This window comes from Rhinichthys klamathensis, unplaced genomic scaffold (assembly GCF_029890125.1).
Source record: "Rhinichthys klamathensis goyatoka isolate OS25496 unplaced genomic scaffold, OSU_Roscu_1.1 h1tg000206l_1, whole genome shotgun sequence".
Taxonomy (NCBI): Eukaryota; Metazoa; Chordata; class Actinopteri; order Cypriniformes; family Leuciscidae; genus Rhinichthys; species Rhinichthys klamathensis.
The window spans coordinates 3,098,294-3,110,862 of record NW_026606731.1 but is presented as its reverse complement, the minus strand read 5'-3'; the positions used below and the strand labels follow the sequence as shown (position 1 = coordinate 3,110,862).

General features: G+C 35.7%; 1 protein-coding gene across 1 annotated transcript; it reads right to left on the bottom strand.

Annotated features, from left to right (window-relative positions):
* Positions 1–2,456: 2,456 nt before the first annotated feature.
* slc35f2l (info solute carrier family 35 member F2, like) lies at positions 2,457–9,822 on the bottom strand. The gene is made up of 10 exons (XM_056263503.1): positions 9,799–9,822; positions 8,754–8,952; positions 6,932–7,028; positions 6,468–6,643; positions 6,205–6,332; positions 4,500–4,659; positions 4,253–4,409; positions 4,107–4,159; positions 3,861–4,015; positions 2,457–2,967 (listed from the first exon to the last, which is right to left on the bottom strand). The coding sequence occupies exons 1-10, from the start codon at positions 9,820–9,822 to the stop codon at positions 2,707–2,709; spliced, it is 1,410 nt and encodes a 469-aa protein (XP_056119478.1). The 3' UTR covers positions 2,457–2,706.
* Between the last annotated feature and the right edge of the window lie 2,747 nt (positions 9,823–12,569).

Genomic DNA, 12,569 nt, shown 5'->3' with positions numbered 1-12,569 from the left:
AGAGGCTTTATGTGTGTGTTTTTGTGACTAATAATGTTCCGGTGCAATTGGAAGGTAGATGGCTGTCACCTCGTGTTCCTTAAATGAACATCTTTATGCTTCAGGACAGTTGTAAGAGTCTGAGAGAGGAAGGATGCGTGGACGGGAAGATGTCTGTATTGAGCCGCACTGACCGCAACACAGGTAGAGCATATAGCCTGTGTGTATATCGGTTTTGATTTAAAACTAACACTGTGATCCCTGACAGTTATCCCAATAAGAGCAAACCAGGTTTACAAATCACACTAGCGTTATGTTGTGCAAGAGTCCCTGCATTTGTTTCGCTTCTGTAAGCGTTTGAGAGAAAACGCATTGAACTTTTTTATTTTGGCTGTCAGTTTTGTGTAGGATGTACACATTCATAGACGAATTGACGTGGCTGTTTTTGCATGTAGATGGATGATTCCTGTTTCAGTGCTAACTTTTTAAAATATGTTCTTTTAAATTTCTGGGACCATGTACAGTTATATATATGTTGGGGCAACTTCTCAGACCTCTTTCCACACTGATATTATATATATGCGCATATATATAGTGTGTTTTCCCTATGGAGAAAGTTTAAGTTGTGTATATAGCCTGTAAATTTGGGGCTGAGTATAGACCTAACTGTCCATTATGTTATAAGAGGAGCAAAAAATAAACAAGAACAAATGTTAAATAAAAATAAATAAATCTTGATGCATTTACTTGTTTTGTGGACACTTCAAAATAATTTGACAGTCAAATAGAGAACTTAAAGGGATAATTTACCCAAAAATGAAAATAAGTCAATTACTCACCCTCCTGCATTTCCAAACCTGTATGATGTTCTTTGTTTTGTGGAAATATATTTTGAAGTACATTAAGAGCCAAACAACTTTGGAGCCCTTTGACTTCCGACTTTGAGACATTTCACAAAATAACTTTTGTTTCACAGACAAAAGAAAGTCATACCAGGTTTGTAACGACATGAGGTTGAGTAAATGATGGCAGGATTTTCATTTTTGTGTAAACTATCTCTTTAAATGAGTACAATATTTCTTAAACCTCCACTTTTAACAAACGACATCTGTTTGACAGTTTGAGTAAAGCCATATAGTTATCAGAAAACTGATTAATTTTGTTCAGTAGTTAAACAATTAAACCCAACAAATTTTGGGAGTCATGTTTGTATTGAAAATTAATATTTAGCTCCAACCCTAATTAAACACACCTGAACCAACCAACTAAACAATGTGTTCAGGACTGCTTGTAAATAATCAGCTGGTGTGTTTGAGCAGGGTTGGAACTGAACTCTAATAACTAAACTTTATACAGTAGCTCAGCCGTTGGTCACCATCCACTTTCATTGTATAGAGGGGAGCAACTCCGACATTCTGCTACATATAGATGAAAGAAGTTTGGAATGATGCGATGAGGATGAGTCGAGTAAATAATGAAAGTTTTCATTTTAGGGTGAACTTTCCCCTTGTTCTGTTCACATGCATCAGTTCTAATCAGACTGTCGAATTGTATGTACAATGAATATAGCCCTCTAATATGGTATGGCTCAGAGTAGAAAAAATAAAAAGGTAGGCTAAGTGTGACTATATCTCCCAAATATGACTTTTGGGAGTGTGACTCACAATTTCATCTCAGAATTACCTTTTAATTTTTACGCTGAGGTGGAAATGGTCTTTGCGTACCTTACATTAAATAGTTTAGATTAACACTATTAATTCGTATTATTTGTTCACATTACTCCATTTACACAAGTAAAAAACAAACAGGAGTTTTGTGGTGAGCAAGATGAGGAGCAACTTCTGCATTCTGGCATTTAGTATAAATGAGATGACAAAGCAAAACCACATCATTAATTTTCACCCCTGGTGATCATCCAGCAAAGAGGGTTTGGCTGAAATCGAAATAAATATCAGGTAACAAAATGTATTCCTATCTGAATTAGTCAATATGTGATTCAAAGCATTTGAAAAAGGAGAATTGATTTATGCACCTTGGTTTTAATGTTTGGACAGATTCATATCTTGTGGCGGAGACTGATGCTGCCCACCTTAACCAAACCATGTGGAGAATATTGTAGTGGGAAAGTCCAGATTAAAATCACAAGATAAAGAAGCCGCAGCTACTAACAAATAAGTAATTATTAAAATAAACACCTCTTTCTCTGCAAGTATTATGTTAATACTTTATGCGTCTCTGAATAGTCACATTGGAAAACACTGTAAAAAGTATTAATTATGAGACATGCAAAATTTACAATATAGGAACATTAAATGAGGTAACTATCTCTTTGCAGAAACACAGATCTGGTGCTTGTAAAGATATAATTTAGTTATGATACCATAATATTTATTATTATTGCGGCAATCAATCTGTTTTAAATTCCCACATCTAAGCTATTACTGCATTTCACTTCATTTGAGTAATCAACATCTTAATACGGCCGACAATGTTTTGTTTTATTGAGGTTTACATTTTACAAAGCACTTCTCAGTACAATAAATATCAACAACAAAAACGATGAGATAATTTATCTGTTTAAACACCAAATGTCATGAGATAAGAGCATTTATGTCATATTCAGTTTATTCATTGTCACATTTGATCTATCATTATAAACCACTATTAAAATATAATGACTCTAAAATATAAAAAGTTCTAGTGTGTTTTACCACGGAATTATCAAAACTACATTTGAACACTGTTTATGACAACACATGCTGACTGTCTTTCATTCAGCCGGCTCTTGATTTGATCTTGCTCTGCTTGTGCACAGCTTATCTCATCCACACAGCCTTGAGTGCTGTTGTTATCAAACTCCGCGGCGTGATTGTCACAACCTTCCTCTTCAGACGCTGGGCCAAGAGCTCGGTTCAGTGTGGGGACGGTGTTAAACAGGATGAAACCAATGAAGATCACCACCAGTGACACGATATACAGTCCTGAGAACTGAGGAAGAACAGGTGAGGTGAGAAGGAACTGAAAAAAGTTAGCACAGTCATACAATGTATTTATTTTTTATTCAACATTGATGGTCTGGTGGTAGAAAATAAAATATATAAAGGAGTGCAAAAAAAGTACTGTGAATTACCAAGATCCATTTGTTTTATAAGCAGGGGACATAGGGCACTTACAAAACCTTCACACATTAAAGAAATATAAAGCTCCATGTCACAATGACCTGGAATATTTGAGATAAGAATATACAAGGACACATCTAGATACTTCTGCCACTTGTGCTGATGTCAGGATTAAAGAGAACATCAGCAAAATAAGACCAACATTTTTTAATTTCATTTCTTGTCATTTCTATTCAGCATTTATTTGATAGAACGTTTTCTCTCAATTTGCTTTATCATTAATTAAATTAAAAGGTGGCCAGAGAAATGTGTAATAAACGTACCATTGCCGATTATAACTTTTATTACACTTACAAATAAATGCTGTTGTTATGAACTTTCTATTCATTAAAAAATCCAGGGACAAAAGTATATCGCTTCCTCAAAAACATTAAGCAGCACAACTGAGCTGATTATAATAAGAAATGTTTCTTAAGCAGCAAATCATCCTATTAGAATAATTTCTGAAGGATCATGTGACACTGAAGACTGGAGTAATGATTCAGCTTTGTGTCACAGGAATAAAATACATTTGAAAATATGATATACACACGCTTCTTAGCAGCCACTCCGGAGAAAAGCCCAACAGGAAATAACATCCATAAAGTAATAACATAAAATAAAGAATATTGTTTTAACTTTATGATTTTTAATTAACTAACTCTATAGTGGCCAAAAGTGATCTCCTGTGTGTGTGTGTGTGTGTGTAAATATGTTACTCACATTGTATTGAAACAAAAAGAGGCCACAAAACAGGCTGAAGATGTCTCCAGTGAGTAAGGACAGATTAACCGCTGTGGCACTGGTCATCTTTATCACCACAGGCATGAAGCTATAGAAGCCGTACATGCAGAGCGCATATCCAGCCAAGAGCAGAGCTGAGGAGAGAACACAAAAATCAAACCTCAGATGAGGTCATCGACATACTGTGAATGGATAGTATTTTAATTTCACATTGCAGTACTTTACCAATTTCCCATGTCCACTGAATTTTAGACACTTTGTTATGTTCGAGGATCCCTCTGCAAGTGACAAAACACAACAGTGCAGATGATGTAGCTCTGACTTTTAGCAACAGGTCTACTGTTTTCTTGAAGTTCATCAACACATCTTACAGTTGTATTCCACTGATGATTGACCCGAAGAGGCCGACCATTCCCAGAAATTCCACCCTGCTCAGATTCTTCACCGTGTATTCCTGGCACACATTAGAGATGGCATACAGAGTGGCACTGACTAGAACCAGACCATCACCGAGGAGAATGTCACTGGCTGTTGACACAGGAATAAATAATGGCCACGGTTTGACTTATGTCAGGTTCTATGCTAAATTGTGTTGTGGAGAAGCAGCTTGCCCCTCACTAGATCCCAGGTCCTGGCCAGCGAGGATGTCCGCTCCCACCATGGCTCCCACACCAGCCAGACATATACATACAGCTACATAGTGAATGATCCTATAGCGGGTCTTCAGGAAGAACCAGGACAAGATCATCAAAACCGGGATAATAAAGCAGTCCAGCAGCTGAAATGCAGTCAGTAAGGCCAGTTAGTCAAACAACAACTTGCTTTGAGAATTTTAATCAGATTCTGCTTTTGAAATGTGTTACAAGTGACACATCTTGAATTAAGAACCAACACAACCATTTAAAAGTTTAGAGGTTTTTTGGGGAAAAAATAATACTTTTATTCAGCATAGAATTGTTTTAAAAAAAAAGAGTATAGGCATTTTTAACCCCTTAAGTGTCACGGGCCCACCGGTGGGCCCAAATCCTTTACATTTTTAAAACAGTAATATCCTATACTAAACCTAAACTAATCTTGACAAACTATATATCATTTGAAAGCTTACAATCTCTAGTTTCCATATTTGGTGATTGATTTTCAAAATAAATTACAGAGGAGCCGTAATTTATCAATTTGCAACAATAATATTTTCATACTCTTAGACCTTTATTTTGAAATAGTGATGAACATGAAAAATCATGAAAGAAGGGTAGAAACCTCAGTTTGTTTTCATGCCAAGAGTTCAAAAGATAGCATCCATTCAATTATTTAAAAAAAAAAAGGTCTGAATTTTTTTTAATATATAAAGAAAAAAATTATATGATGTGGCAGGAAGCTAAAAAGCACATGTGTGTTCTTTTTATGTTTCTTAGAGGTTGAAATCATATCAAAATCTGCCAAACTTCTCATATTACTTCTGAATAGGATGTCTACTTCATAAATTGTATGAAAATTGTGGAAATAATGGTTCATATCACTCAAAACACATATGGAAATGGAGGCGCCCTTATATGGGCAGTAATGGAGTCTGGTTGTCATCTAGTGAAAAAGTTTGGTACTGCGCCCAAACAAAATCTTACTGAAAGCTCATTTTTTGAGATATCAACCTAAAATTTTAAACACAACTTGTTCAGATTTTTGGCTTTGATTTTTTTGCAGTTTTAGAGTCGCCCAGGTTTTGAAAATATGTATTTTATATAAAATATGAATAATTAATTTTTTTTACATTGTACATTTTCATAAACTCAAACTTATATAACTTTTTTTCTGTTTCACTTCCTTAATTTATTTCACTTCTACAAAAATCTGCCAAATGTCTTCTTTAAAACGAGACCAATCTTACGTCTATATTCCAAAGCATTCTTGAATTACAACCATTTAAGTTCGAAATGTGCATTTTCATGTATATTCAAAAAAAGGGGGGTGACACTTAAAGGGTTAATGTTACTTTTTTTTTCTTCAAATAAAAATAAATAGGATTTATCAAAAAATCCTGAAAATGCTAATGTTTCTTGAGCACCAAATCAGCATTTTAGAATAATTTCTGAATGATCATGTGACATTTAAATTCAGCTTTGCTGTCAGGAATTACATTTTAAAATTCATTAAAAGAGAATAATTGGAATAATACTTGACAACATAACTGTTTTTACTGTATTTTTCATTAAACATGAAACATAATGCAGTCTTGGTGAGCAAAAAAAATAGTTTACTGACCCCAGACTTTTGAATGGTAGTTTATGTAAACACACCGTATATCAACACATTCATAAAAAGTTGTCACCTGTATGCTAGTTAATGTGGTGTACTGGTACGCTTTCACCACTGCGTAATTCGCCTCCACATCTATCAGTCCCAACAATAGATACTTCCACCATTTTGTCTTTAATATCTGCAAAATATTGCCATCACCTACATTAAAAGAGAGGCATCCTGAATATTACATGTCCAAAAAACAGTAGTAGTTATTCTGAAAAATGTTTAATGGTTGATCAAGAATGAAACGCAACAACTAAAATAATTACTGATGGATTCGTGATCAAATACCTCTTCTGAAGATCAGTGCCATGGTGTAAGTGATGCCTAGGAGGCTGTAATTAAGAAAGCTCTGCAGCATGGGTGTATCAAGGTAATAAATGGACGCCAGATACTGAGATGTTACAGCAGTCCCACAGATCAGTGCGGAGAGGCTTTGACCCATCAGCAGAGTTTTGAACAGTTGCCTGCAATGAACATTTGCTTGAATAACTTCACCATTTGATGAAGGTTTTGAGACCGGTCAATCATGCACTATTAATAAATCCTCTGAACCATCTGGCATACTAATGATCACATACACATACTCATTCAAAATATTAATAAATAGTATAATAGTCTATAAATAATACTAAAATAACACTAAACCCTGGTGATCATTTTATACAGCATGACTTGAGAATCAAAAAAAAAAAAAAAAAAAGATGTTCAAGTTTAGCCTCAGACTTACTGTATATAAGCTTGCATCCACTCACCATGTGAAAATATCCCTCCATTTAGGCAGTCCTTCTCTTATTTTATAGCAGAGAGTGTCCAGCTGCTCCTGAGGCATCTTGTGTCTCCTCTGTGGAGCTTTGAGACAGAATCTCAGTGAATAAAAAGATCAATCATTTACAGTTTAGGAAACAAAGTACACCGCTGTAGGGATCTTGAATTCACTGTGGGCTAATGTTGAACTTTAAGCTTAGGTTCTGGAGAGAATTAGAGGACAAGAGTTCACATTACAAACAGTTAACCTGTTTAGACTCTGATTATCTTCCAGAGACACCGATGAGGGTAATTGCCCTGGAGTGAGTAGGACAAGTGACCTGTAGAGGTTTAGCTGTCGCTGAGCACCAGAGGTGGACAAAGTACACAACTTTACTTGAGTGAAAGTACAGATACTACTGGTCAAATATTACTCGGTTACAAGTAAAAGTTGTAAAGACCTATTTTTACTTAAGTAAAAGTACAGAAGTACTCGTTTTTAAAAGTACTTAAGTATCAAAAGTAAAAAGTAAATGTCAATGCATTGTTTTGTTATTGTTGCAATGTTTGAATCTATGCCTGCCTATACCCTCATATCAATATCAAATTTATTTCTAGGACACAGTTCCAGTAGTGGGATTGAAAGTGAGATTGAATAAGTGCACTCAATAACGTCCACAATGTTTCGGACACCCAAATGGCTTTCTAATGGGATTCTAAACATCAAGAGTCTAAACATCAGTCTAAACATCAAGCACATGAGTCGGGTTCTGACGTCAACCTGACTTTCATTTCCAACAAAAATCCAACGTCGGACGACGTTTCCAACCAAAATCATCCACTGACTGACGTTACTACTTTCTACTCAAGGACCTAGACAGAAATGTAGTGGAGTAAAAAGTACAATATTTGTCTTTCAAATGTAGTGAAGTTAAAGTAAAAAGTTTCCAGAAAAAAATAATACTCAAGTAAAGTACAGATACTCAAAAAGTGTACTTAAGTACAGTACTCAAGTAAATGTAGGCCTACTTTGTTACTGTCCACCTCTTAATTCAGTAACCACTCCAACTCATTCCTGTTTTTTTTTAAATTAATGTAGAAATTAATATTCAAAGTGTTGTTTTTTAAATAATTTATCATTAATGGGGAATAGACTACACACTGTGTGTTTCGTTAATTAAAAATACTCGGCTCATAAGAATCATTCCTTCTCGAAACAGACTAAACTGGTCACGCTGTACGTTTCTGATTCATTAAAAAGTACCGGCTCCTTAGAGTCATTTGTTCACAAATTAGACTAGTCACCTTTATTTATATAGTACTTATTTAATACAGATTGTTTCAAAGCAGCTTGTGATATACAGGAAAATAATGATCGATGATGCATACAGAATTAATTTCTGCTAGAAAGTAAAAAAACAAAACAAAAGTGTCATAATTCAGCTGAAATCAGTTCAGTGTTGATTCAGTTCAGTTCAATAACTGTATAAAGTGAATCAATTATTAAATGAGTTTAATTCAGCTTAAGCAGTTTTGCAGAAAACATTGATGTCTTCATCCAGCTCATTTCTGTTCACATTCAATAGTGTCAGTGCAGTCAAATCAATAATATTCCTGGATATTAAGTGTCCCCAACAAAGCAAGCCAGAGGCGACAGTGGCAAGGAACCCAAACTCCATCAGGTGACAGAAACGGAGAAAAAAAGAAAACCTTGGGAGAAACCAGGCTCAGTCAGGGGGCCAGTTCTCCTCTGGCCAAATTAACAAACATATTGTGATTATGATTCCAGGCTGCATCATAAGTCAAATTATGGAACGTCATATAAATGACTGTAAGCATGACGAAACTGTGTTGTGGTCCTATGTAGGTCCTGGCATAGCGTCTGTGCTGAGGACTTGTCTGGTTCTTGGTCTTTGCTGATGATCTGTGGAGAGGGCTTGTCTAGTTGTGGTCTTCCCTGACATTCAGGGTTGCGTCGTGGTCCACCATCTGTTCTGGATACGGACCAAATCTGGATGACTAAGGTAACCTCGGGGTAAAGAAGAGACAGACAAGACTGATAAGCATAGATGCCATTCCACTTTCGATGTAACAAGACAGAGTGTATCTGCTAGGAAGATCAGAGTTCGGGCACTAAATAGGAAAAGAAGAATTGTCGATTTTATATATTCTAGGTATTATTAACAGGCCAGAATTATGAAACCGCAATGAATATAAAGCACTGTAATGCAATAGGAACTCACTTAAGTACTGAGGAGCTAAAACATTTGGAGCAAATAGGTTAATCAGCAAGATTTTAAAATGTACGATGCTTAATAAGAAAACTTTTTGGTTCAACTAGACTTTGTATAATACATTTTCAGGGCAACCACCAAGTAATGCAGTGCAATAATCTAGCCTTGGGGTCATGAATGCATGAATTTGACTACACTGGTCTGTCTGTGTATGTTTTTCGTTCAATTAAAAAGAACTGGCTCAAAAGAGTCATTCGTTCATGAATCAGACTGGTTGCGCTGTATGTTTTTACATTAATTAAAAAAGAACTGGCCCATTAGAGTAATTATTTTGCGAATCATGCTACACTGGTTGTGCTGTATGTTTTTCATGAATTATAAAATGGTCTCTCACTGTCATTATTTAAATGAGAATAATCAGTTTCACTCTGCCCTATTTTACAAAAAATCTCACCAAGGCTCCGGGCTCCACATCCCCACTTCAGACTGTCTGATGAACGGCTTGTATTCTGCTCTTCCTCACTGGAGTATTTGGATCATCTGCTGAATGCAAAAACGTACATATTTTTAAGACCCACAACACCAGATTTCAATGTAGTTTTCTTTTTATCTGTCTTCCCTCAAATAGTATGTTACACTACCTCCTGAACAATTTTCTCCACCATTTTTCCTGCTTAAACCATTTATGTTGTAAAAGCTGTTCCAACGTTGGTGTCTCCCCTGGCGTACCAAGGCACTGATTCATGAAATCCTGGCATTCTGTACATGTTTTCATGAGAGACCTGGTTAGTCATGCACATTCTTTATGACCATGCAACACCCTAAAGTTTGTATGTAAAACTCTGTGAACATAGAGGCGCTCTCCTATGTTTTACATGAGCTCATTTGAATTTTACTTATACACCAATCATTTTCAGTTCTGTCACTTTTTTTTTTTGTTGCATTTGGTGAGCAGATTGTGCTTTATGTTTGTGTTTAACAATGCAAATGCTTTTGGCATTGTGTGTTTGTTTTTGCCGTAGTCTTACCTTTGGATAAACTGAGATTGCCATTCACTAACTGAAACAGGATGAAACGCAGAGACCTGACTGTTTCTGAGACAGCTTCGGTTTTGTTCTCTATCCAAAAAAAGCAAAAGATTTTTTTTTTTGAGAACTAAGAGACAATTTTATAAGTTTATAAGTCACTATACACAAGACAAAAAAACAATTTACCTGAATTTGTAATTCGCAGACCAATCCCAAAGTCTATTAATTTGATCTCCCGTGTCTTTGTGTTGACCAGTATGTTACAAGAATGGATGTCATGGTGGAAGACACCTCGGTTAATACATTGATTTGCTGCGAGCAATGTTTGAAGCACCAAGTCACGTGTCACTTTTTCCTTCAGTTGATATCTGTTGTGAATCATGAATTCGTCCAAGGTCATACAAGGATGTGGATATTCCATGACGAGGATGTGTCGATCTGCCTCTTCAAACCAGTCCAGCATCTGGACAATGTTGGGGCTTATCGGAGGTTCTTTCACCAGCAGATTTAGAGCCACTTCCTGAAGCAGAGGCTGGGAATACCCAGGCTAGAGAAGTATTCCTCAAAAGATTAGCTTACCATGTGTATGCTTGATGTCTCTCACTATTTAATAAACAGTAAACATGAAATTATATTACATGTCGTTAGATATAGTCTCACCAACTTACAATCAAAATATAACGGTCCACTGTACTCTTAGGGAAACATTTGATAGCGACCTGAAAATTTGAATAAATATGGTAAATTAATCATAGCAAATCTTCTGGCTTTGAAATGTACTACCTTTAATTAAAATGTAATTACAATCTTCAATGTAAAGATTTGACACCAGTTTTGAAAAAAAACTGGATACTGATATATAACTTCAAAGTTCACAAAATATAATGGACAGATGAAAAGATGGTTGAGTGTCTACCTTCATGCCATCAGATTTGCGAGTCCCCTTAAACACAGTGCCAGAGGTTCCTTCTCCCAGTTTCTCTCCCACTCTATAAAGGGAGTCAAATAGAACTGGAAAAAAAAAACATACACATATATTATAATGCTTGTTTCTTTGATAGTCTTACATGCTGGCTGTGACTTTATGGGCAGAATAAATATTCATCAGAAGAATGTGGATATTAACAACTATCCTACCTAGGAACATCTGTCAAGCAATAATAAAACTGAAAATAAAGACAGAATTCACATGAACCAGAGTGATAATGGGCAATGAGACCTATGTCAGGCGTGGACGTGACGCGGGATGGACCTGGCTGGGGATCTTCTGTATCTGTGGCGGGCTGTGGTGGAAGAGGTGCCACTTTGTTTCCTCGGTGACATATTCTCTGGAAGAATGAACAGATGCCTTTCTTCTTCTTTACTTTTGTTTGTTTTTCTGAATAAATAAATGGGTTAGCAATAGAATCCAAACACAGAGCCTAGACTTCATTGTTGCAGGAAACAAAATTATGACTAAAAATTAAAAGCACAAAATAAAGGTCTTTAGGCCTAACTTCAACTCCAAACAACTGGCTGCTGTGGTTTCACAGATTAGGCTTAGATTAAACCAGGATTAGGCTTTATAGTTAAATTATGACATTTAAGTATTTTATAAATGTGCATTAAAAAACAAAACATTACTTGTGCATTTTGAGAAAAAACAATATAGCACTGACTTATTTTAATGTAGGCCTATCTCAGTGCACGTTGCTTTCAGTTAAAACTCAAAAACTGCATTTTAGCCCAGGACTAGCCTTACATTTTGTCTGTGAAACATACAGGCCTAGTTAAAACAAGATTATTTCTTAAGATTTTAGGCTTTTTTAATGTTATTTCTATGGATGTTATTGGATAGATTGCCTTTTGGACTTTTCTCCACAGTGGCTGCTATATAAGCCTGTTGCTCTTCTGAAGCTTCTGGTTGCTCTTCCATCATCTTCACAGCATTAAATATCCCAGTCTGGAGGTGACGTCCGAAAGCCTCACGCTCAAGGGCACTTGTAGACATGAAGATTCACACTGAACTGAAGCGCCCGCGCTTGTCAATAGAAACAACATTGTGACATCATGATAAACGCAACATTCTTTTTTCCCTTTTTTTTTTTTTTTTTGCTGGTGACGATACTCTTAGGGTCGTTCCAAGGAAGTCATTTTGACATTATGTTTTAAAAATATTTGTTAACTATAGTATTATGTATCATATAATCTCATGTTTGTTTTTATTGTTATGTGTTTTTGTTATAATAGCCTACTGTTTCGATCTGTTTGCTATTTGCTATTTGCAAAGGATAGGCTACTATATACTGTTTTTCATAGTGTGATTGATGAATTGTTTTAAAACCAGTTAAGTTTGACACACAAACAGTATAATAAGTAATTATGATATAAGGAACACACAACAA

Bases quoted from the DNA above. Each gene is read 5' to 3' on its own strand.
- slc35f2l (XM_056263503.1), bottom strand. From the start codon at position 9,822: ATGGTGGAGAAAATTGTTCAGGAG. The intron at 8,953-9,798 runs GTAGTGTAACAT...CTTTACCCCGAG, and splicing joins TGGAGAAAATTGTTCAGGAG to GTTACCTTAGTCATCCAGAT. The intron at 2,968-3,860 runs GTGAGTAACATA...GTTCTTCCTCAG, and splicing joins TCTTTTTGTTTCAATACAAT to TTCTCAGGACTGTATATCGT.